General features: G+C 35.4%; 1 protein-coding gene across 1 annotated transcript in view; it reads left to right on the top strand.

Moving 5' to 3' along the window:
* Positions 1-7,091: 7,091 nt before the first annotated feature.
* LOC126773013 (synaptic vesicle glycoprotein 2B-like) overlaps positions 7,092-17,486 on the top strand; it is a 49,047-nt gene continuing 38,652 nt past the window's right edge. The window contains exon 1 of the mRNA XM_050493628.1: positions 7,092-7,356. Within this exon, the coding sequence (XP_050349585.1) occupies positions 7,341-7,356 (16 nt within the window). The 5' untranslated portion in view covers positions 7,092-7,340. The remainder of the gene's footprint in view (positions 7,357-17,486) is intronic.

The following is a 17,486-nucleotide window of genomic DNA, read 5'->3' as shown; positions in this document are numbered from 1 at the left end:
TGCAGATCCCAGAGCAAGACTAACCCGACACTACACTGAAGATTTTCAGGACGTCAGTCTTTTCGAGATTAGAATGGCTCTCGGACAACTCAAAAACAACAAGGCACCTGGTGATGATGGTATTACAGCCGAGCTTCTGAAGGCGGGTGGTACACCGATCCTCAGGGCTCTTCAGAGGCTTTTTAACTCCGTCATTGCCAAAGGTCAAACGCCAAAAGCATGGCACAGAGGTGTGGTGGTACTTTTCTTTAAGAAGGGTGATAAAACCCTTCTGAAGAATTACAGGCCCATCTCACTGCTGAGTCATGTTTACAAGTTGTTTTCGAGAGTCATTACGAATCGTCTCGAGCAAAGACTTGACGACTTCCAGCCACCCGAACAAGCCGGATTCCGGAAAGGCTTTAGCACCATAGACCACATACATACGCTGCGGCAAGTTATACAGAAGACTGAGGAGTATAACCAGCCACTTTGCTTAGCGTTTGTGGACTATGAGAAAGCCTTTGATTCGATCGAAACCTGGGCCGTGCTGAATTCTCTTCAAAGGTGCCAAATTGATTATCGGTATATCAGGGTGTTAAAGTGCTTGTACGAGAACGCCACCATGTCGATCCGACTCCAGGATCAGAACTCAAAACCTATCCAACTGCAGAGAGGTGTAAGACAGGGAGACGTGATATCTCCGAAACTGTTTACCGCTGCATTGGAAGATGTTTTCAAGCTTCTGGACTGGAACGGACTTGGCATCAATATTAACGGCGAGTACATCACTCATCTTCGATTTGCCGATGACATTGTAATTATGGCTGAGACCTTGGAAGACCTCGGCACTATGCTCGATGACCTCAGCAGGATTTCCCAACAAGTGGGTCTAAAAATGAACATGGACAAGACGAAAATCATGTCGAACATCCATGTTGCACCCACTCAAGTCAAGGTTGGAAATTCTGCACTCGAAGTTGTAGACAACTATGTCTACCTAGGTCAGACCATCCAACTAGGTAGGTCCAACTTCGAGAAAGAGGTCAATCGTCGAATTCAACTCGGCTGGGCAGCGTTCGGGAAGCTACACGATATCTTCTCATCCCAAATACCGCAGTGTCTCAAGTCGAAAGTCTTCGACCAGTGTGTGTTGCCAGTGATGACTTATGGATCAGAGACGTGGTCGCTCACAATGGGCCTCATAAGAAGGCTCAAGGTCACTCAAAGGGCAATGGAGAGGGCTATGCTCGGAGTTTCTCTGCGAGATCGAATCAGAAATGATGAAATCCGCAGGCGAACCAAAGTAACCGACATAGCCCGAAGAATTGCTAAATTGAAGTGGCAGTGGGCGGGGCACATTGCTCGCAGAACCGACGGCCGCTGGGGCAGAAAGGTTCTCGAGTGGCGACCACGAACCGGAAGACGCAGCGTGGGCAGGCCCCCTACAAGGTGGACCGACGACTTAGAACGAGTCGCGGGAAGCCGTTGGATGCGGGCAGCGCAAGATCGGCTAACGTGGAAATCCTTGGGGGAGGCCTTTGTCCAGCAGTGGACGTCTTTCGGCTGGTGATGTAGCTCTATACCGCATTGACACTAGTTGACTTTAGACGATGAAATGATAAATCGAAAAAAGGTCTGTACAGACTTTTATTTAAATATAGCAATGAAAATCGTTTCAATAAGCCATCTTTCAATTTTTGTTGATTCAACTTAATTTTAAGGAGCAAATCTAAATAACTTAAATCGTTTAGATGTGAACGGGTACTTAATTAAGTAAGACTTACTTGAATGTTTCAAGTGGTTTAATTTCAGGGCTGAGGCCCCCTACAGTCTACAGATATAACATCTTAGTTTCCAAGGTTGGAGGCCCATTTGTGATGTAAGAAATGTTAAATCTTTTTAGGTGGCTCATCTGCCCGCGTATGTCACATATTTCAAAAACCAACATCACAGAGAAAGAAGATTGAAATTCAATCTGTTGACAGACTCATAACTATAAGTACATTTGTCAAATTCATTATTTAAACAGGTAAATTATATGAGATTAATTGGTGTTTCCAAACGAAGCACTTTTGTGTAATTAAGAGATAGTGTATTCAATATATCAACTAAGCATCATACTATGGGATGGCTGTGTAAGAGGTCAAGGCCTTAGTAATGGCGTTTGGGTCGAGTCAACACGGCGTGTGTACTCGTCGTTACCACACCTCACCCGTATTTGTCCTCCCAGCCCTCCCACATCGGAGCTGACCGTAGCAAAATCAAATCAAATACTAACATTTACCAACTGTCTTAAAAATTTCATAAAGAAGATAAAGAAAACAATTAATTTGGAAGTGATTAATAAGTGATAATTCGCAAGTGATCCTGAACTTATTTAAATAATAAATTTTAAACATTGAAAATAATTATCTTTTTTTTATCTTTTAATGTATAGATTCAAATTTACATTACAAAGCGCTGGTTTATATTTATATTAAAATTTAGTTATTTATTTTGTTATGTAATTTAAAGATGTTTTTGTTCTTTGTTTTTGTTTTTCGTATATTAGATTTATTTTTTATTTTTTGAATGTTAAATTAGCCTATTATTGATATATATTTTGTTACAATATTTTTATACATGCAGTTATGTTTTTCTGAATAAATAAAAGACATAACATCTTAGTTCCCAAGGCTGGTGGCGCATTGGTGATGTAAGCGATGGTTATCATTTCTTACAATGCCAATGTCTATGGGCGTTGGTGACCACTTACTATCAGGCCCATATGCTCGTCCGCCTTCCATATAAAAAAAGAATCCGCCTTCTATATAAAAAAACAATATATAAAGTTTGTTTCCTATTTGGTAAAATAGAAATGAAACAAAATTAACTTCGTAGCTTGACCTTGCGTCCAGGTGTTAACTGGGCTATTATCACTAATAGGATATAACTTTCTCGATTGGTCTTGTAAATGTATATAGTTACTTGATTAACTTGGTGTAGATACAGCAGATTATGACAAAACCAAGATTTCAGTATTAAAACGGTATTAAGAAATAAACATATAATATCCCATAGCAAAGCAAGTAAAGTTTGACGAGCCGGTTGGCGTGGTTGGTAGTTACTTGCCTTTCATGCCAAAGGTTGTGGGTTCGATTCCCACCCAGGACAGACATTTGTGTGTATGAACATTTCTGTTTGTCCTGAGCTGGGTGTAATTATCTATATAAGTATGCATCATAGCATATCATATCATCATAGCACAAGCTCTGCTTAATTTGGGATCAGATGACCGTGTGTGAATAATGTCCCAGGATATAAAAAAAACGCCACTATTTTTTTAAATAGTTTCTGTGGTTTTTTTATTTATCTTACGTCATGTTGGATTGTCAGAAACCCTCGCTTTCATTTAACTAACAGATTGTATTATGTCTTCTCCTTCTTAAATCGAGTGAAGTTTTCATGTCCGAAATTTATTTAAGAACAATTTAATAAGAGGAGTTTGTTTATCAGTGTTTTTTGGACAAGAGATTTGGTGAAGTTAAAAACTGAATATAATATATATATTTCTTCCATAGGAAATTAAAAGTATGTTATATACTTTGGTTCTTTATGTTTATTTTCAAATAAACTTGTAATTTATATTAAAATAATGAAAATTTTTGCTAATGTTATCTCTCGATACGAAATCAACAATAAAAGGTAATATTGGCAAGCCATGTAAAAGTATTATATTGTACATGAAGCGATTACTAGTTAGTTATGCGGCAGCTAACTTATGGTTATATACTATTTTGATGCGTGTATTCTTCAAATGTTATCATCATTATCATCTTTTTCTCGTCCACTGTTGGACATGGTCTCTCCAATGGCACGCCATTGAGCTCGATCTTCAGCTCTCAATCTCCAACCGCCAGCCACCTTGCGTATATCGTCACTCCACCTAGCTGGACTACTAGTCCTACGCTACGTTTTCTAAGACGTGGTCTCCACTCCAGAACACGACTACTCCAACGGTCGTCGGTTCTGCGACATATGTGTCCAGCCCACTGCCACTTCAGCTTACTAATCCTTTGGGCTATGTCGATAACCTTGGTTCTCTGCTGATCGAAATCAGATCGGTATCCTGGACCCGCTGCTCGGCGTTGCTACTCGATAAAACTTAATTTTAATAAATTAAAGTAACGTGGAACTGTGAAAGTTGTTTGTACTAGCATATTATCCTAATGACGTCCACTAAGCCCGTAACTTCTAATGACGGTGTCAACGAGAATGTTGTTTCTCCGACATATATATATACATATAAACAAAATATAAGAAAATTATTATTTTTTATTTTTATAATATAAATAACGGGATTTACAGGTTCCGACGAAGCGGCGTTATATATTTATTAAATAAATAATTACGGCTTTTAAATAAATTTAGTGGTAATTTCTGATAAAAAGAATGAGAGAAATCATTTTAAGCATACACTTGATTAATACGTAAGGTCAAGTCGTATTTCGCGTCTTTTTTTCAATAATATATTTATTTTTAAGAGAAAATACTGAACGATTTGTAATATAATAATAATTCTGTAATAGCTTATCAAAGTGTAAACACGCTCGTATTGGTACGATATTGTTATTGCAAATCTACCCTCGTTAAGTACATTTGTAACTTCATGTCCACCGCTCGAAGTGCTCAAATTATAAGTATTGAAATCGCATATCGAGTTCTTGTTACATCGAATCAGTGTTGTCAGTCATTAATAAAATATCGATAAATTTTATTTAAATACTATTCGATCATAACAATATTCATAACATGTACATAATCAGTACATAATATTTACATTTATTAATCTTTAATTACTTATCTTATGCTTTTATTATATGCTGTTTTTCATAGCTTAGATAGGCGGTCGAGTATATGAGCCATATGATGGTTAGTGGTCACCAATGGCCCATAGACATTGGCATTGTAAGAAATGTTAACCATCCCTTAATTGCCAATGCGCCACCAACCTTGGGAACTAAGATGTTTTGTGGCTCACTCACACTTCAAACCGGGACACAACAATACCAAGTACTGCTGTTTTGCGGTAGAATATCTGATGAGTGGTACCTACCGAGATGAGCTTGCACAAAGCCCTGCCACCAGAGAAATTCATATTTATATAATTTTTATATTATAAAATAATTAGTCTATTTTAAAATCGTTTGTCCTTTTTTTACGCTGGAAAAACGCGTTACGCGTTCCCCCACGGGAACAGTGGGGTGGTATGTGGGGCTCGCCGGTTTCCAAAGCGCCGAGTGCGCCCCGAACATCGGAATACCCACTGAAAAACCAGTGGTACCCTTTCCGTCTTGACGAGGGGTCGCTTTTGCATACTACGAGGACGCTCTGACGGCCGGCCGCCTATGCGGGCCTTCATTCTCTAGGGAGGGTTCCCAGGGTACTGTGAACCCCCCTAGTCCCGGCGGTGCCTATTACGGCGGGGGGAGAAGGTGCGCATAGCACCTTTAAAAAATCGTTTGTCCTGGTTGACTATCAATCTACAGATACACTACACCAAACTAGACAAACTACTGAGTCTACTAAGCAGCTCGAACATTTCAGCTTTCGAAATGATTTTCAGAAATTTCAACTTTAAGGCGAGGGAGAAAATCGCCTTTCAATACAAGGGTCAAAAACCAAATGACAGGACAAGTGAGATTTTTTATAATATAAATTAAATGATTGAACGTTTAATTACCGATTTCTGAAGATTCACAATTAAAATATAAAAAAAAAACAATATTTTCACATTACAACCATAACTCCACTACTACTCGTTAAGCTATAATAATAATTAAAATGCTTAATACATTTATATTATATCATTGTACTATCTACTAATAAGACATAATAAATCTGTACGTTCATTAAACTTACCACTACAATTACACGACATCTGTGCAGGAGATATTATAATGCAGAAATGTGTGTGCAAACCCAGATGCACTCTCTTTTCCCTCACTCTCATAGCTCAATGGGATAGGAGAGCGATTAAGCGCTGGATAAATGACAACCAATATCCTAAGTCTGAAATTCAGTTTTTGAACCCTGGACTACGGGACTAGCTTTGTCAGTTAACCACTAAACCGAGGAGGCAGTTAAACCTCAGATATTCTACCGCAAAACAGCAGTATTTGGTACTGTTGTGTTCCGGTTTGAAAGGTTAGTGAGACAGTGTAATTACAGGCACAAGGGACATAACATCTTAGTTCTCAAGGTTGGTGGCGCATTAGCGATGTAAGCGATGGTTAACATTTCTTATAATGCCAATGTCTATGGGCGTTGATGACCAGTTACCATCAGGTGGCCCTGATGAAAAAACCTAAATAAATAAGTTAATATGCAATTTCAAAGTTACAAACAATAACGTTATATGGAAATTAGCCGATACGAGCAAACTTGAAAACTAATTCATTAAATACCTAACTCTTCAAATAACTAGGTTATCATACGCGGAAAATAATGACTTCGTATTACACTTTTTTAATATTCTACCAATATAATGCTCGACCAATTAATGCTCACGGTCGCGGGTTCGTTTTTACTGAATAGGTAGGCGGACGGTAGAAACATATGGGCCACCTTATGGTAAGTGGTCACCAACGCCCGTAGACATTAGCATTGTAAGAAATGTTAAAAATCGCTTACATCACCAATGCCACACTAACTTCGGGAACTAAGATGTTAGTCCCTTGTGCCTGTAATTAGACAGACTCACTCACCCTTCAACCCGGAACACAGCAGTATCAAGTACTGCTGTGTTGCAAATACGTTTTTATTGAGCGGGATTTGAACCTGCAATCATTAGCGTAGCAGCCGTGTTATGTGATCACGACGCTCAGTCAATAACTGTATTTTTAAGCTATAATTTTGTAACAATGAGTTATATTATATTAATTTAATTTCGACATTCAATTAAAAATAAAAAATAATTTATATATTTTCATTATTCAAAAACAACACGCAATTTATCAATGTATTGTATTTTCGAAATAACAATCAGTTGCGTCGTCTACCCGAGACATCGATATGATTAGTATCGATACGCCCGGCCGCGTCCCTAGCGGGCAGTTCTTGTTTGATCGTTGCCCTAGTCGCTCGCCCGCCCAATGCCGCCTAGGTCTCGCACACGAGTCAAACTTAAGTGAACAACTGATACATACTATCCTTTAAACAAATGGGATAAAATTAAATAAAATAACCCAGTGCTTGCAAGTGTCGTTATAATCTTGTACAAGTGTAACTTTGTGATTTTTTTTTAATTTTTAATTTCGTGTGATATTAGATTTTAAGTAAGTTAGTGCATAAACTTTACGTGCTTTGGCATTATAGAAATGGAGGAGCAAGTCGGTAAGTATTATTTTTTCTTTGAAAATATATCGATTTTTTTTAATGAAATAATAATTATATTAATAAAAACGTCACTAATACGATAATAATATAATTTAATATGAGTTTAATGTTATATGAAATTTAGTAGAAGAATGAACAGAAAGCTTCGATATCAACAGGTTTGTTCAACGTCAAGCGTTCTGAAGCGTTCTTACAAAGTAAATATTATGCCGTTGTAATAATGTACAAGTTATAAGACATAAAACAATATTGAAAAATAATGGTAATTAGTTATATCTGATTGTTTTTAAAATATTCATTTATGCGAAGTATAAAAAATTTCATGATACTGATACTCGTTTATAAATTAAAAAAAAAATAAAGTTTATTACGCGTTTTTAAAATTGATTGTTCTATTTTCGATTTTTTTTTGTAAATTTGCTTCTAATTTATGAAATTGCCAGTGCCGTTTTTTTTCGGTCACATAATTAAAATAAAAAAATGTTACTTTTTTCTAGACACAATAAAGTCATTAAGAATTCCATTGATTATTATAATTTCGAGAACTTTCTAAGAAACAGAGTTCGAATCGTAAAAATAATCCTTTGTTAGTTACGTATCCCGTCTGTTCAATTCATTTGTACGAAAGATACTACTTATATACTATAAAAAGAATATTATAATTTAACAAATAAATCATTTTTTTGTAGATATTACAAAATTCAGTGAACTATAATTTTTCACTATAATTGTCACTCGCACATACATAACAGATAAAATTAAACATTTAAAAATATATATATATACCAACCAGGTCAATGATACTTGTGTATATTATATATGTACGATAATCTTTCAGCGCATTTATTTTACATATTTATTTATTTTATTTGTAGATACTTATATATAATTTTCGGCCCGCGGCTTCGCCCGCGCATGAGGGGGTGAAGGTGATACCCCATTTTCTGTAATGTGTACAAGGGGCCAGGATCGAACCGGCGACTTATATCGCTAGGCGGTCCGTAAGCTATTCGTTTCAATTCATGATGAGTAGTTAACGATGATACGGGAATACGTGTTACACGAACAAACTCATTTTTATATAATAATATTAGTTCGCATAAAAAGAGTTGTGTATGTATTAATTAGTTAAAAAAATATATATATAAAAAATAAATTAAAAAAAGGCACCATTAAAAATAATGTCCTTTTGAAACAGAACTTTTTTTTTATAAAATAGTTAACCTGATGGTAAATAGTCACACCATCGTCCATATGCATTGGCGCTGTAAGAAATATTAAGCATTCCTTTTGCCTGTAGTTACACTGGCTTAGATGTTATAGGACACCCGTACACATGTCTTTGTACACTGATATAAATATAAAAATGTTTTTTTTTGTCACTTGGCGTCGATATAATTACCCGAGACTACTTTTACGAAGATTAACAAAGAAACCATTCAATTCTATACAATTTGTCACTTTCACAATTTCAAGTGTTTTTTTTTTTGTTTTCAATACGGGCACAAGGGATCACATCTTAGTTCCCAAGGTTGATGGTGCACGGGCGATGTAAGGGATGGTTAATATTAGTACCAATATCTATGGGCAGCGGTGATCACTTACCATCAGGTGGTACAATTGCCAGTCTGACTACCTTAAAAATAAATATATAGAAATTATAAATATTTCGACATTAAATAAAAAAAAATATAGTAAATGTTTAAACAACAGATTTAGCTTGTCTTTCAAGCTAATGTACTTATACTATAAGCACGCGTGTTTGTTTCAACATACTATATCATAAAACAGTCAACTGATTTTTATGTTTTATTGAAAGGGCTTTATGACGTCATAAGAAAATAAGTACATAGCTGTCAACATTATCGACATTCATGGGTTTATACGCGCAAGATATAGACTAGTTCGTTATTTTAATATGATTTAACAGGTATTTTGTTTAAAAAATTATAAATGATGAAATTATGAAGAGATAAGAATGTAAGTTATTTTTTTTAAGATTAATCTTAGTTCCAACTTAATGGGCAAAAAATAAGCCGTCCTCTGTCATCGACGTAGGCAGTGAGACGGAGGGTTTAGTTTTTTTAGTACACACACCAATCTCAATCTGTTTTTACTGCATTAAATAACGTATGAAAAAAATGTGTTTGTACGGTTTCTTTTTAATTTATTTTATTTGAAAAAGTATATCTTCAGTATATATTAAACACTTGTGAATTCAAAACAAGTAACGTACCTGATATATGTCCAATTACAGATAAGCGCACACTGCCAAATTAACTTACTGTCTAGTTGCTTGACAAAAGTTTATTGTAATTACTACTATTTTTTTTCTATTTTTTATATAAACATGCTATTTTAAAATTTAATTAACTAAAAAAAACAATTATAAATTTATTATTAAGATAGTACCACGTAATGTTTATTTTGATAAATTTAGGTTTATCATGAACGCTTATAGAAAGAGAAAGAATATTTTTGAAAGAAACAGTGACAATCATTGTATAAACACGAGGAGTAAAAGCTTCCATCTTCCCAAAGACGGTAAATATTTCGAGGGGCACGGTTTCTATAATAAGATTCCACAGATATTTCATAAGTCGAGATGGCCCAGTGGTAAGTCGAGATGGCCCAGTGGTAAGAACGCGTGAATCTTAACCGATGAACGTGGGTTCAAATCCGGGCAAGCACCTCTGAATTTTCATGTGCTTAATTTCTGTTTATAATTCATCTCGTGCTTTTCGGTGAAGGAAAACATCGTGAGGAAACCTGCATGTGTCTAATTTCATCGAAATTCTGCCACATGTGTATTCCACCAACCCGCATTGGAGCAGCGTGGTGGAATAAGCTCCAAACCTTCTCCTCAAATAGGGAGAGGAGGCCTTAGCCCAGATATTTTTAACTTTAACTTCTAGGTGGTAGGGCTTTTGTGCAAGCCCGTCTGGGTAGCTGCCCCCTGATATTCTCCCGCTAAACAGCAATACTTAGTATTGTTGCGTTTTTTATGTTATATATAACATAAAAAAAACTTGGAGTATTACTAAATTTATATCTCAAGTCAAAAAAATCGTTGATAAATAAGGCATACTATACACTATAGTATTTTTTGGTTTCCAAGGGGATATGATGGAAGATTTAATTGTGTATATAATCAAAATGGCGGAGAAGAGTAGGTACTGAGTTTCTTGTCGGTTCTTCTTGGTAGAATCTATATACATTCCAAGCCGTTCGTTCCTTTAATTAATATTGTAACATGCCTTTATGAGCCCTGCTTGAATAAACGACGATGCGACGAGCCGGTTGGCATGGTTGTAGGTTTGATTCCCATCCAGGACAGACATTTGTGTGTATGAACATGTCTGTTTGTCCTGAGTCTGGGTGTAATTATCTATATAAGTACGTATTTACATAAAAAAAGTAATATATGTAATATATCAGTTGTCTGTTTTCCATAGTAAAGCTCTGTTTAATTTGGGATCAGATGGCCGTGTTTGAATAATGTGCCAAGATATTATTATTTAAAAAAAAAACAATATTTTGATTTGATTTGAAAACGGGTATAAAAGTATATGGTTAGATTAATATATATTGCATACATAAAATATAAAAATATAAAGAACCCAGAAACTAATTACATTATTGCTACGGTTAGTTGGTATAAATTATATATATATGTTAAAATGAGTTCTTGTACATATAGATAAAAAAATTGAAAAATTAAAAATCTTACATTGATATATGTACAATACATATATACAGAGACACGGATAGTTCGTATGTTCGTTAGTGTATAATTCGTCTCGCATATCTTGAAAACAATTGAAGTCGGTATTATGACTACAAACAAATTTCATCAGATGCTTAATAGCGTAATGAACACATTATTATGACTTTTAATGAGAAATAATTCATTTTCAATTAATGAGTTCTTAATAGTAATAATAAAAAAGGTTGAAAGGTATTATATTAATTGAAAACTACGTTGCATGATAACGCGATATAAAGAAGGAATGTGATGTTACTATTTGTTCATAATATAATTAAACTAATTGAAAACGCAGACCCTTAATACCGAGATTGTAATGCAATGAATGATCTTCGAAAGAAGATTTAACCTACGACAAAAATAGATTGGTTTTGCATATCGATACGTCCTCTACGCGGCGTAAATTAAGTGTATATATAAAAAACGCTTAGCAAGTTTGGAAGTAGTATGTTACAACTTCACCGACTTACTAACTCAAAAACGATCGGTGACTCGTAAATAACTATTCGTTACATATAGGAACCGAGCGTTAGACAATTATAGACATAAATGTAAATTAATCTTCATTTCATAATATAATTGACAATTGTGTTTTTTTAATGGATATTGTAGTCATTAATAGATGTAATTACCGTTTTAATCACATTAAATGTAATAAACTGTCTGGAAATGAATAATGTATTATTTTAATAGGATTTATTTTTATGATTAGTTCGTTTCATATTTATTTCGTTGGGCTTAGTTTACGTGTCTTTGGTTTTTAAGCGCTGCCCAAACGGAGACACACATTCGCCGCTTGCTTGCTTCTGGTCGCTGGTAACAATTCGTTGCTCCTTTTCCTTCAGTTTCATGATGGATGTCGTTGAAGAAAAACTACTTCTACTTTTGCTTGTGTTTATTCTTTTAGTCTTTTTCTTTTTTCTTTTTCTATTTATTGTACTTTTAGTCTTGTATCTTGATCGATATGTGTCAAGTGGAAACACAAAAAGTGTCTACGTCTGCTTAGTGTTTGTTGATTTTATATTGATTGTATGAAAATAAAATATTCAAATCTAGCTTGTATCAGACACAATATACAAAATTGTCACGTTGCGCAACGTCTTAAGGGTATTATAATTTGTAGCTGTAGCTCATCTTTACTTTTATCGTACAGTTGAAACGTTTGTTAGTTTGAATGTGCTTAAAAATATTCTCTCCATAGATATATCATTTATGGAGAAAGGTTATATAGCCTATTCCAATCAAAAGAGTACCAAAGACAAATTAACAATTTGACATTGAATTGACGCAATATCATCGGTCGAAATATGATATTCATTATGGATTCGCGAAAAAATAGCGTTTTGAATATCGGTGAAGTTGTTATCGGAATTTTACAAGTAAATTTAAACGATATAAGTAGGTAGTTAAGTGGAATATTGTTGTATTGACTGTCTCGTTGGTCTAGTGGCTTGAGGTAAGGCTGCAGACCCTGGGTTCAATTGCCAGATCGGGCCAATAAAAAGTGATTGGGCTTTTCTGTCAGGAAATTCTCAGTAGCAGCCCGGAGTCTGGAAATTGAAAGTGTGTACACTCCCGTGCCTCGAAAAGCACGTAAAGCCGTTATAGTCCTGCGCCTGAACTCTTTCCGGTCGTGTCGGATTGCCGTCCTATCGGTTATGAGAGTTAGGGAATAGAGAGTGCACCTGTGTTTGCGCACACACTTGTGCACCATAATATCTCCTGCGTAGTTGGCTAATCTCCCTTGAACCGCCGCGACCGAAATCGGTCTGGAGGACATTATTATTGTTGTATTATAAATAATGATACATTAAACAAGAACTGTTCGTTGTGAATAGTTTAGCAGAACTCTTAACAAATCGTATGGAATGTAAATCTGAATTTTGTTTTTTCTTTGGTTGAAATAGTGTGCAAATTTTAACATCATCCAACCAGTGGCGTAGCATCGGTCACTAGCACTCGGTGCGGATCTCAAAACTGTATTATTATTTTTGCCATTGATTATAATAATGCTATTATTGAATAACACTAACCTGAAAAGTGAAAATGACATTTGTTGATTAATGAACGACATATTTGTAAAAAAAACAAAATGCTTTGATAATATTGCATATAATTAACTAGCTGCGTCTCGTGGTCTCTAATTTTTATCGTTCCCGCGAAATATATAACAGAAAAATATTTCAAAAATCCAAATGTTTTAGTCAGTGAGTTTGTTTATTTTATTATGATTAATTTTCGAATAATTTTCCCTAATTTCATCATTCGCTGTCGCTCGTCACCAGAGGTCATTGTCGTTTGGTGACATATATTAATCATTGTGGTGTATTACGCGGTTTCGAAGTGTTGTCAGTTTTTTGTTTTTTTTTTCCGATTTTTCCCCCAACGAAGGGATTTCTAATTATTGTACGAGTATCTATATCCAGGCATTACAATATAATATTCAGCATGAGATTTTGTATTGCCCTAGATTATAAATTTCATATTTAATACTGCTTCTCATATATAATTGATGGTGGGGCTTTGTGCAAGATCGTCTGGGTATCAACTCATCAGTTGTTTTACGGCAAATGGATTTTGGATTGAATGATGAGTGAGCCAGTGTAACTACGGGCACATTTGATATTACATCTTAATTCCTAAGGTTGGTGGCGCATTGGCGATGTAAGGGATAGATAATATTTCTTACAATGCCGTCCGCCTCAAAAACTTAAAAATCAGCCCTTTATAATAACTGATAAAATTAAATTTTGAAATGAGATAATAATATGAATAAGTTATTACAGGACATTAATTAATTAAGCCTACCCAGATATGCTTCAACAAACCCCTACGACCGAGTAAAATTCCACGGATAACAATTGAAGATGTAAAATGAAAACAAAATCAAAGTTATTATAAAACATCTATGTACATATAGGAGGCACAATTCTGCGACGTTGTTTTAAAAATAGTAATATTTCAATAAATCATCATTAAAAATAAAGTTATCATAATGTCAGAGTAATGATCGACGCAGCTGCGTCGGTCCAATGAATGCGCCGTGACGATTGATTTCATATTTAAATGCCATTTTTATCATCTATAAATTTTCGCTCATGAAACGCACTTGTCTGGCGTTTATTATATTTATATGTGATATATTTTGAACCGTCCTGAGTTTTTTCATATTTTTACTATAATTTTTGTTTATTGATACATTAAAGCAATATACAAATAAAATAAAAAATGTCTACTGTTTTAATTAATAATGCTAGCAGCATTTTTTTGAAACGCAATTCCTATGCTCTGGGCGAAAAATGAACCAGCCTTACGTTAATGTTAATTACTTATCCTGCTGTAGAATAGCTATTATTTAAATTGAATTATGATAATTAATAATAACAGATAATAGTTAATAAAAATATATATAAATTGAGTAGATGGCCTAATAAAAAAACAAAAGAACACGTGAATCTTAACTGATTATGGGTTCCGACCCGGGAAATACCATTGAATTTTCATATGTTTAATTAATGTTTAAAAACATCGCGAGAAAACCTTTATGTGGGCATACCTAGCGATAGGTATTTATATAACATTGTGAAATAAACCGTTGCGTAGCCGATACAACTATTGCGGTCGCATTAAGTCACTTTTTTTTTTCTCGCAGTGGAAACCTTCAGAAACCTACCTTACCTACCTTCAGGTACCCGGGTCCTATGGAGGTGGAACCGGGTTATGTGGGATTCTTACCCACTAAATGCGATGCCACCACTGCGATGGCCGTCCTCAGCACGGATCGGAGAGGCTGCGGGATCGTGTTGATATAACGCATCCGCGGCCTCTCCCGTGCTTTGCTCCACTCGCGGCTCGGTGGAGCTCTCATCAGGAGGCGAATCTCGCTCCCCCGCACTCCTCGCTAGTGCGTACGGCAGCGCGAGACCATCACGGCTGCCGTCCTCCACAGGGCCGTCTGAAATAGGACACGTGAGGCCCCCACCTCACGCATCCACGGCCCCAGGGTTACGCCCTACCTTTTAAGCCCCGGGCGTCTGGGCTATGGGAGGGCCGAGACGACGCCGTCGTCGTCTCCGCCGAGCAGGATCGGCTCCTTCTGAACCATGACGGTCTCACAGAAGGAGGACACGATTGCTCGCAGGGACAGGTCTTGTCCGACTTCACGGACCAGGATCTCCCTCTCCGCACTCCACGCGGGGCACACCTCCAACGTATGCTGAGCGGTGTCCCGGTCCGCGCCACTGTGGTGACACATCGCCGTCGATTCGCGTCCGATCTTACACAGGTATTCTCCAAAACAACCGTGACCGGTCATTACCTGCCTAAGTCGGACGCATTAAGTCCCTGATTCAAGTGAGTCGCAAACGATTCTAAAAATCAGTCCGTTAATCATTCCTTATAAAACAGAGGACATTGCTAATATACTTAAAAAAATAGTGAATAAAATCAACTCAAGTACCAATATATTAATATACTATATACGATTAAGTCATGATAACTTCTAGTACATAATAGTACGTAATAGCTTTGACATTTGAACTTCAGAAGGTTTAGATAGGGGTGTGGCGGCGCTCCTATGGCCTAGCGACAAATCTAACTCGGTCATCAGAATGGGCTATCTTAATTCTATCCGTATTAATCTATCGAGGAAATAAGCCCGCGTGTTTTGTTAGTATGTAAACGATAGAGATTATTAGATTAATATTCTTAAAGTCGGCGAATTTCTCACAAGATTCTCTGATACGTACCACATTACTTTTTGAATATATTACTTTTTAATTAAATATACACCTAGTGACATAAACAATAATGCGAAATGTTTAATCTTAATTATTTATTTCATTGCAAATTTATGTAAACAATTGAATAATAAACGATATGTCAAAAAACTTGAGCTAGATCATTTTATATATAATAAAACGACATATTATGTAAGTTTATACATAATATAAATTACTAAAATTTGTAATATAAATTCAAAAATTGTAAAAAACATAGTAAATTTATTGGTGTCATTCTGAATAAAATATCTTAAAGCTGAAAACAGGCTTCGAAATCTTTTCATCATCCTCAATAGCGTAACGCACAAACTGTTTGATATATTTAAGTCTTCCTTCGTTCGTGCCAATTTTTTCGGTGTTGTTTCTAAGATATTGACAATGTCAACTAATTTTGCGGTTGGATTATTCAAGTTTCGTCAACAATGCATTGGCTACCATTCGATTAGAACCACGTCCGGCCAGGTCTGTCTTCTGAAGTATTAAAAGAAATTAGAATTTTTTAAAGATATTATACACACTAAGTACTCAGGGAGTGAATGGTAATATATAAATACATACAATGACCAGTTTGCAGAGATTTTGGAGGTGTATAATGAAAACAATTGACACCACAAGCAAAAGCTAATTAATACCAAAAGAACTAGTTTCCGTCTTTGTTTACCCGCGTGTTAACAGAAGAGAAAGGTAGCAGATGCTAGGCACTCTATATCTTCTTCTGTGTCCCTGACGTGTATCCAAAATTACATGATGTTGAGTAGTTAATACGTAAAAGCGTAACAAACAAACGCACTCACTTTCTCGTTTATAATATTAGTAAAGATGTCTTCGTATATTATGACTAGGGTTAATAAGATTTGTAAGCTATAAGGTCGATCAACTTATACTTGATAAGCAAAGTCACCTAAAGATTCGACGTGTGTTACGTGCTTCGACATAATTATACACAAGTGATATTACGTGTCCCTCGTGTGACAAGTTTTATCAAACACTTTATTACATACTAATATTATAAATTCGAAAGTAACTTTGTCTTTCTGTTAAGTTTTAATTTAGACTTTCATGGCTAAACCGCTGTACCGATTTTGATGAAATTTGAGATGCAGCATACTTGAATCATCAAGGAAAGACATCATTTTTATCCAATATCGCGTGAACGTCGACGCCGGCTAAATATAGTATCTATACATAAATAGGCAAAGATATTTTCAGTCCCGTTTTTTTTAGAGTAAAGTATAAGAAACATAATGTGTAATCGAACTTTATGAATTATGAGGCGCAACTGATCTTTAAAAAAAACACATACATTTTTACACTTTATTTTTTTTTAGCTAACATTCGGTCGATTAGTAACAAATTATAAACGTTTTTATTATACACAGACAGACAAAAATTACATATTTATATAAATGCAAATGAAAGTCTGCAGATAATATTAAAGACGCTTGTTATGCGTGTTGCGTCTACTTTTTTATGAAGTACTTATTGACTATGTGATATATATTGAATTATGTATTTGTATATATTAAAATATTTATTTGAATGCTTCATTGGACTAGTGGCTGTTAGGCTACAGATCCCGA

The sequence above is a fragment of the Nymphalis io genome, chromosome 13, assembly GCF_905147045.1.
Source record: "Nymphalis io chromosome 13, ilAglIoxx1.1, whole genome shotgun sequence".
Classification (NCBI taxonomy): Eukaryota; Metazoa; Arthropoda; class Insecta; order Lepidoptera; family Nymphalidae; genus Nymphalis; species Nymphalis io.
Note: the sequence above shows the minus strand (reverse complement) of the source record. Positions and strands in the feature narration are given on the sequence as shown.